The 10055-nt window shown below is 33.0% G+C and overlaps 1 protein-coding gene across 1 annotated transcript; it reads left to right on the top strand.

Moving 5' to 3' along the window:
* Positions 1-3615: 3615 nt before the first annotated feature.
* LOC138126240 (uncharacterized) lies at positions 3616-9653 on the top strand. Its single transcript, XM_069041963.1, has 4 exons — positions 3616-3758; positions 5072-5143; positions 5258-5381; positions 5462-9653. The coding sequence occupies exons 3-4, from the start codon at positions 5370-5372 to the stop codon at positions 6806-6808; spliced, it is 1359 nt and encodes a 452-aa protein (XP_068898064.1). The 5' UTR covers positions 3616-3758; positions 5072-5143; positions 5258-5369; the 3' UTR covers positions 6809-9653.
* The last annotated feature ends 402 nt before the right edge of the window (positions 9654-10055 follow it).

Here is a 10055-nt window from a genome sequence, read left to right as displayed (position 1 = left end):
TTTAATGTTACTTTTATACAGGGTGTCTCAGCGAAGACTAACATCTCGGTTATTTTTCAACGGAATTTTGTGAAATTTAAAATGCAGATATTTTAGACAGTGCAAAGTAAAATCCCATTAATGCAATAACCCAAGTCTTAAAAACGTAATTTTTACATGGCTTTTTAAAATGTTGAATCATTTAAGATTTATATCAAAAATTTGATCGTCAATAAAAAATGCTGTAGGGAGAAACTTGTCCTTGAAAAACGTCTGGTTTGCAAGAAAAAACGTGGCAGCAGATGCAAAAACGTAGACGCATATGAAACAAACACACTATCGCCGAATTTTGGTCACCCCTCTTCGCACAAACGCAGGTGGCTTATTTGACGTTTGTCTTTCTAACATTACAAATACTTACAAAGTTAAAGACAACATTTGGACGTAATTTATTATACTGGATGCTTTAATTCTTCCTTAAAGGACTAAAACACGATCGGGATATTTTAGCAAGGTAATTTAGTTCACGTAGGCTTCCTGTGTCTTCAAATAAATTGACGTCTCTCTGATTCTTAACGAACTGTGTCATTGAAGTTCTTACGACATTCTCCATAGGCCAACATTGTTTCCTTTTTCAACAATATTGACATTTCTGCCATTGTAGTCTACTTTTAGAGTATTTTCAATAAATTTACAGAATTTGATTTTTCTGCTAAAGCGCGCCCACTTTTGACAGATTTTAATGGGTGTCCAAAATGTTGCTTGGCAACTTTTCATTAATTGTTTTAAAAGGTAACCTTCAAAATTTAAAGGACATTTTTAACAAAATCTATTCTTTTCGTTGAATCAGATGAGTGATTTTTTTTATTTTTTAATGTTTGACAATCTAATAACAACTGCGTTTAATTTTTAATAAAGGAAACATGTGTTAAAATGACATTTTTTTTAACTTGAGCTAATTCTATTATTACTAATTAAACCTTCACCGTCTAAAATATTCGTATTATTTTTTTTACACAGACCAAACTGGTGTAAAACTAAAGAAGTAATTATTCGCTGATGCCAATGTGATATCATTTATATACAAAGTGATCAAAAAGAATCCAAATCAGAGCAGGCGTTGCAAATTATCGGTTACGTCGTAGCAGAATCATACGCAAATAAGCGTTCAAAGCATGGACGTAGACAATTGGTGATTGGTGACTTCAAATGCTACTTGAATTATGAATTTTAAACGTTGGAATTATAAATGTGCATATTATTATTGTTATCAGATATTATTATCAGAACAAGAGCAACATTTTACATTCGTAAGAATAGATGATTGCCAAATGCTACGCCACTGGAAAGCTGATTCTTCGTTGAAATGTCATCTAAACATCAATTATTTCAAAGGAACGGTTTCTTGTTGTTCACCTTGAAAACAACTCTTTATTTCGGCAAAGTAACAGATGTTCGCTGTAATTAATTGTAAACAATAATTATCCCACAATAAGTGGTAAAATGGATTTTACCATTGAAGAGAAAGCATTTTTACTATACAGAATGTTATTTTCGAATCGGGGTGAAACAAGAAAATGGAGACTGCTCTTACTTTATACCCCTTTGCATTGAAGAATTTTAAGCCAGACATCCGAACCGGATGGATAGTGATTATTATCAACAAGTGTATCAGCGTATAAAAATTATAGTTCCTAATTTTAGGAAATCAGGATCCATTATTAAGAAGAAGTCAGGTCGGCCTCTAGTACGAAATCTAAATGTTCAACAAATTGCGGAGGAACATCCCTCAATTTCCACAAGGCGTTTAAGGCAGCAAGTTAATTTTAGTTATGGCACTTGTCAGAAAATTTTGAAGGAGGATATTAATTTGTTTTCCTATAAAATTCGTGTGTTGCAAGAAATAAAACCCACAGATGATCCCAAACGAATGAATTATTGTCGATGGTTTGAAGAAAATATGAATGATGATATACTAGATTTAACATTTTTTAATGATGAAGGCTAGATTGACTTGGATAGGTACGTGTAAATTCGCAAAATCAAAGAATATGGTCAAGTGAAAATCCCCACGAATATGTGCAACGGGGTTTACATCCACAAAAAGTTGGAATTTGTATAGTAATTTCTCGAAAGCGTATAATAGGCATGAATTACTCGTATCGTATCGTATCGTATCGTATCTCACCAGTTGATTTAATAGCACCCATATTTTTTGAAGACACTATAAATTCAGAAAGATTATTTTAGGAGAATTTATAAAGACGAGGAGGAACTGCAACATGGAATGTTTCAACAGGATGGTGCTTGACCAATATTTTTATAATAGAATAATCAGCGTTGATCGATGGCCTCCCAGATCACTAGATCTTTCACTGCTAGATTATTTTTTCTTTGGCCATCTCAAAAATTCTATTTTTAGAAACCACATTGATATTGAAGATCGCCATAATTGAATTTTGTCAAGAGACGAGTTCGACTCTGTCTGGACCACAATAGACGCAGGACATTTCAAACAGTTTTTGTGAAAACTTATTTCTTATCCTTGGCGTAATTTAAAGCAACTGCTAAAAAGGATACGAATAAGTTCTCAATCAACCACAAATTAGGCGAATAACAACTTTTGTATTTTTCTTACAGAAAACAACAAAGTATTGTAAAAAATAATTTTTAAAGTTTTGTGACCAAAGATTACGTACCTTAAAAAGGAATTTTATGTAAATGTGTGTTTTTTCCTTAATCAATAATAAATAATAATAATTATAATAACTTTCTTTTAAACCCATTATTCATGTGTTACAAAAAATGTATAATGACAATTAACAATTTTTTTAGCGGTAGGCAACGAACAAAACGACTGTGTATAGCATGTACATATATGCGTATGCGTCAAGCTAAGACAGACGTTTCGATAAAACAGAAGATGAGGTAGCACTCTTGATTTGTTTTCTAGTTGATCACTTTGTACATGACATTTTATTCTAAATTGGTTCTATCAAAGATACCACAGTTCTGAAATCAAATTAGTTCTCTTTTAAATAATCTCTCAGATTATAATTTGTTTTCATATGGTTATCAAGTTAGATTATATGTACATATCACCACATCCTATTAGATAACCTAGAATTGAACTAAATCCGAGTCTTGATGCATTAAGCAAAATAAATGGTTCGTACTATTGGGGACAAAATACTTTGGTCATTATTTTTCCTGTCACTTCAAAAAAAAAAAAAAATGTACCTAAACCAAGCATTAACGTCAAGTCAACATTCATGACAATTTCAAATGATTGACTTTTCTCTTGTCAAAACTATGACACCTTCCACCGTTCAAAAATTTAGAATCGTCTCCCCCGCTTCTAAGGGAATGTCCATGAGCCAAATTGCCTTGTGGAAACCTTTTCAATATTTCCTCATTTTCCTCCTTGGAATTTCTCATTCAGTGGTCCATTTTTCGGTATTTAACTTTTGCAATGACGAGTCTGACAGTGACAGTCAGTAATAATGGTTGACAGTATTGACAGTAGTAAAAAATAAGGTTAACCATCCTAATGCTTGATTTACAACTTTATATCACTCAAATGACTTTGACGACCAAAGTAATTTATCCCCAATAGTACTTCGATTAATAATACTGATAAGACGAATGCGATATCATATCATATTAGTGACAACAATGTTCCATTAAATAACCAGTGAATAACGTTGCAATATTATGTGCATCTTTGGTATTTGGATTCAGTTTGCTGAAACCTAAATTGAATGAACCTGGCTTGCAAGGTAATTACCTTTTACATACAATTTTAGAATAAATCATAACATATACAGTTGGCTTCAAAAAAACCGGGAAATGAAATCTTACCTAATGTGAATTGGAAATTTAATTTGTCAATTTATGTCAATTTGTGTATGTTTGACAGTAGTATTTCTGACACATAAGTGCAGTTTTTTAACCTAAATTCTAAAAGGTCGTTTGAAACTATAAAAATTTAATAAAATCTGACAGAACTTTTTCTAACAGTTAACAGTTTTTTTTTTGAAGCCAACCGTACTATTGCGCGCAAAAAAAGTGGGACATCAAATTTCTGTCAGTTGTGAAGAATTCAATGCAGTTCAAGCTTTATTGTCATTTTTTGACACTATTCCAGCTGACAGTTTAAAAATTTATTTTATACTTCTATTTTCCTTTTCCAAATGCCCTCTTCTTTTGATAAAGGTAGATTTTGATTGGAACTTTGCATTAAATAAATATTCACTATCACTACGTGTTTACTTATAATAATTCCCTACAACCTACAAATTATTAATGACAACGTCAATCAATTCAAAGTAGGGTTAGAATCAGATAAGGGTTATTTCACATTAAAAGTCAAGACAATGACATTGATGTCCCACTTTTTTTGCCCGCAATAGTACTATTTTTTTTATTCAGGTGCAGTATATTTATGTTATTCACTGTACGGTTGTTTTTTTCTTTTTGAAAAGTAAACAATACTTCTCCTTTTTTTGATTGTTTCTATTGCGAATTTCTTAAAATTAATGAATCGAACCGAAAGAGTTTATTTTTTATTTTAAGCGAAATAACTGACCGATTGTGAAATAGAGCGTATAACGATGGCTATTATTCAAGAGGATGAAAATTTCAACACGAGCCGTAGGCGAGTGATGGAATCGTCCGAGTGAATAAAAGCCATAATACGCAAGTTGCAGACTATACTTTCTCCACGACTATACCAAGAAAAAACAATCTTTAAGAATTGAATTTAATTTGATTGTTAATATTTGACAATTAAAATTGTGCCTCGTGTAGCGCTTGCTACACGATGCGCGACTTATTGTTACAAACGCATCCGATTGGACATCTGCCGTTGTGGAATGAAAATACGAGGGCCGACAGCTGTGGAGTTCAGCATATTCTCTCACGAGGCGTGGAATTGATATCATTCTTTCATTGAATATCCAACAAGAATGCACTGATTCTTTAATAGTCGTGAAGAAAATTAATTGTAACATTTTTTTACTTCAGTAATGTTATCATAAAATCTATTCTGATAAACAACGGATATTGTACTAATCTATTGTTATTGTTGCAGTAAAAAATAGATCTTGAGATTATTGGGTGACGAAATAAGGACCTATTGTTGATTGTCTGAATTTATGTTTAGGTAATTAATTGTTGATAAATGTATACATTAAAATATACATATCTAGTTTTAAACCTAATGCATTCTCTGATCTCTGATAAAGTAGTAATTTTTACAAATTTGTATTAATTTCAGTGATAAAACAAACTTATGAGTTATGGATGGACAAGAGGATTCAATCTTATTTTCAATATGATGTGTATATTGGTTCTGTTTATGAACCGGTGACTGTTAATTTGGTTTAATTATGGCGACTAAGGTAATTGTTTCGTAATTGAAATGAATTTGTTGTAATTGTACACTTTTTTTGTCAAATTCTGTATAATTGTTATTCTGTAGAACACACCTGGTTTGGGGGCAGAATATGAAATTCTCATTCCTGCATACTTTGCATTAAAACTTAACAATGAAGATGTCCAAGACTTTTCGATTCAAAGCAACGTCAAAAATTTCGGAAATATGGACGACGTTGTAATCAGCGTATCGATGAAAAACAAGCAAAAATTTCGCTTCGCCATTCAACTTAAGCACAAAGACAACCCGACCAAGAAGTTATCACCCAGAAGTTTTGAAACAACAGACAGCGCTTTCAGTCTAAAAAAATATTGCAAAGCATTTAAAAACTTGAGCGAACAAAACAAGGAATGCCACTTCATTCTCTACACAAATGCTGAATTTGATCCTAAACGAATCGGAGAAGTAACTAATTTCACCATGATCGAAGACCATCATTGCGAAGAAAATATGTTCTTCAACACTAGTTCCAGACAAGGAAACGTGTACAAATTTGAAACGAACGAAAACACACCAAACGACGAAGAACTCACGAAATCGGATTATGAACAGTTCTTGGCAAAACTTACAGTCTTTCTTTGCCAAAAAAATGTTAGGGATCTCCAGAGAGACATCACTACCATTTTGCAAAACAAGAATGAAGCCTTATGTTATGTAGATTTATTCAGAAACTGGCATCGGGATATGTTCGCAACCAAAACAATTGACAAAACAACAGTGAATATTTTTCTTATCGATACATTTTTATCACCGTTTATGATAACAAATCGTTATCTTTCTATTCGTGAAGATGAAAAATTGAAGCTATTTGACAAACTCGTCAAAACCTTTGATGTGACCTTGATAAATAACTCGTTTCCAAATTTTAATGAGTATTTTGCACAAAATTATTGTGATCTTGAAGGGGATATTAGGGAGAAATGTGAAACCTATAAAGAACTGTACAAAATGGGCTCTGATATATCAACTGACGAATGCTTAATGCGTCTAGCGAAACAAAGCAAAATAGTTGATAAATACGTAACAAAATTGGAAGCAGAAGAGAAATTGAAAGTATTGCATTATTTTTTTGAAAAACCACTCATCGTCGATTTCAACAAAAATTCAGAAAAGTTGATTTATCAAATAATGGAACTCCATCAGCTAGAAGACAAGATAAAATTTATTCTAGTGGGTGAAGGAATTCAATCTGCAAAACTGTCGAGATTTCGAGTTTTCAAAAATTTGAACGACTTATCGATTAACGAGACATTATACAAAGAAGTTATCCGGACATGTCGCTTGTCTGTGCAGGGTAGAGAAGAAACAACGCTAGAAAATCTGATCGAATCTTGTGAAGAAATTGGTGGATGTGTTGAGCCAAGAGAGATATTTCAAATGTTAACTTTCTAGTTGGACAACAAATAGAATCTCTTCCTCGATATTACATAGACCGAAAAATTTCTGTTGCGGTTTTACAAATACATACAATTTTGAATGATAAGTTTTTAGCGGAAAATTTACCCCTTATTGACTTCGCCGGAAGGATAGAACAGTTTCAAGATAAATGTCTTCAACTCAAAATAAACGTCATCGATGTTGATCATTACTTAAGATCGACAGAAATCTCAACCGATTCTACAATTATCGCTACAAATAAAGAATTTTCGAAGCAATTACTACAAGACATTTCTAAAAAGGGTGGCAGTAAATCTATATTGTTTTTAAGATTGATCGACGATCACAGTTTCTCAGTAGTGATGTCGAGAAGACGTTTACTCAAAGACCTTCCTTTGACGAAAGTATCCATAGAAGAACAGAAAATGTATAACCTCTCAACTAGTCCTGTTAATATTTTATGTGCCGGTCCTGGCATGGGCAAGTCGACACTGTTGAAGAAATTAAGAACAGAATGTGACTCGAAATTTTGGTCAATCGGAGTGGACCTCAAAGCACACAACGAATTCTTCAAAGTAAAATTACACGTTAATGAATTGTTGAACAGTTTACTAGAAGGCGTCAGTGATGGATTTTCAAAAAAGATAACAAACATTTATCGTTTGAAGAAAAAAGTCGTCTTCTTTCTTGATGGCCTCGACGAAATTGAAAGCAAAAGCGTTAACAATGTTTTACGCTACGTGGAAGAATTATCCTCTGTGGGATTTCACGTGTGGGTTTTTTCCAGAAAAACTTTAAAAGAAAAATTAGAAGCACGTTTTGATATGGTTACATTTGACATGGAGGAAGTTGATAAAGATCAGCAAAATCACTACATAAAGAATCGCTTGCAAGAAGAATACAGTGACGAAGAAATAGAAAACATCATAAGTAAAATTTTTAGCAGCACATCTGACATCGTCAACAATTGTCAGATTTTGGGAATACCTCTCCAGCTCTTCATTATAACGCAAACATTTCTGGACGATAAAGATTTATACCGTTACATGACTGAAAACATTTTTCTGTTAACGAAAATGTATAATTTGTTCTTCGCTGGAAAAATCAAACACAGCTTGGATAAGTTGGAATCTAAATATCCACACTTGGAACTGGCAAAATCGGAGAACGTTTTAAAAAAATACGAAATATTGGCTCTTGAATCCCTATTCGATATGGATGTCTTTAAAATGTTGAATGTGGAAACAAATGTGGGTGAAGAATTTTTGACCGAAATCAAAGAAAATAAAGATCTTTTGGGAATTGTTGTGAAAGTCAACAGTGAAGGCAAAGCTGTGTTTGAACATTACACATATGCAGAATATTTTGCTGCCGTATTTTTCGCAAGTAACTTCGACAAAGCTCGAATTATTGAAAAAGAACTGTTTTCCACTAGATACAAGAACGTGATGATGATTTTTAATATCGTCCTCGCTGAAGAAAATCCTTTGCATTTGGCCGTAATCTATCGAGATGTCCAACAAATTGTGAAACATAGTGAAAACAAAAACCATCACGACAGAGGTGGTAGAAATCCGTTACATATTGCAGCATGCGCTGGACCAGATTTAAATAATTTTACGTCACATGTTCATAATACAGATTCGGCAAAAACGAAGGACTATTTGAAAAACATCACTATTTTGTATCAAGTTGTCAAATTTAACTACAACGAACGTGACAGAATTTTCCAATGGAATGCTTTAGATTACGCTTTCAAAAATGATTGTCTTGTTTCTGCGGAGATAATCTTAAAAGAGCATGGATGTGTAAAGGAGGTGTACAGATATATTAAGAAACATAAGAACAATTCAGGATTTTGCCATTGGTGCTTGACTCATGGCTGTAAAAATTTGTTGTCTTTAATGATTGACAGCAATAAGAAAAGTGAAGATATTATTAGAAGAGATTCTTGCTACCTAGTCCAACAAACCATAAAAAACTGTTATTTTCAACAAGGTGAAACCTTACATTATCTAATAGATATTCTTCGTGGTATTCCTCGGAGACGTTTTAAAAGCCACTTGGTACCTAAATGCAGTTGCTTGAATTTGAGAAGGTTTCGCAATGGTAACCACGATAAGCATTTTGACGTGAATTTTATAGAGGAAAATGAATCTTTTTTACATTTTGCTATCAAGTGTGAAAAAATATATGCCGTACGATTATTAATAGCGACGGGAGCATCCGTGAATGCTATGCTACATAATGTCACTCCATTACACTTGGCTGTTATGCTTAAGAAGAGAAAATTTATTCTGGAGAAAATAGAACCTGTCAATTCTGCTAGAACCTCGTTAACTTTGGCTGCTAACAACGAACAAGTAGAGGTGGAAATCGTCAGATTACTAATCAAGTACGGGGCGTCTGTTAATGCTGTCATAGATGATAACGTAACCCCGTTACATTTAGCTATTTACAGCGGTGATGTAGGTATAGCCCAATTGTTAATCGAGAATGGAGCGACTGTTGATGCTCTTTTGGATAATAACGTAACTCCGTTACATTTGGCTGTATCTAAAAATATAGATATGGTAAAATTGTTGCTGGACCACGGAGCACCGATTAATGCTGTTACAGATCATAACGTAACGCCATTACATTTGGCTATTGTCGAAGGCGATATGGCTATAATTCAATTATTAATTGATAAAGGAGCGTCAATTAATAGTGCTACAAATCATGATGTACGTATGACAGCTTGCAATGAACCGAATGAAGACGTCTTCTGAGAAATCACATCAATCATCGCAGATGTAATCTCAAGTATTTTTATGTTTTTGTTTTATCGAGCAAATATATCGTGTTTGTGATTATTGAATCTGGAATTTTTATTCACTCAAGAAACTTAGCGTACAAAGATGGTAGGATTCCTCATAGTATTTACTCTTTTTGATTGAGGTATAAAGACTTATCATCACTTCATCATGAATTAAAATACGCGGTTAAGAGAATATTTTAACAATACCAAAAATTGGCACCTAATAGGTACTAGCATGACAGCCAGTAGATTGTTAAGGTAAGCCAAATAGTAGATTAAAGTAGCCTTTGGTGTACCACAAAGTTCTTTTCTGTGGCCTACCTTGTTTTCACTTGTGTCTACAACCTATTTTGCTTTTCTGGTTTTTATTATTTATTTATCACAATTATATTTTGGATAAGTAATTTAAAATTCGTCCCTTAGATCAAATTAATTCACTGAAAGAAATGACACACCTTCCCT

Source organism: Tenebrio molitor, chromosome 3 (assembly GCF_963966145.1).
Source record: "Tenebrio molitor chromosome 3, icTenMoli1.1, whole genome shotgun sequence".
Classification (NCBI taxonomy): domain Eukaryota; kingdom Metazoa; phylum Arthropoda; class Insecta; order Coleoptera; family Tenebrionidae; genus Tenebrio; species Tenebrio molitor.
The sequence above is the reverse complement of the archived record's forward strand: the minus strand, read 5'-3'. Positions and strand labels throughout refer to the sequence as shown.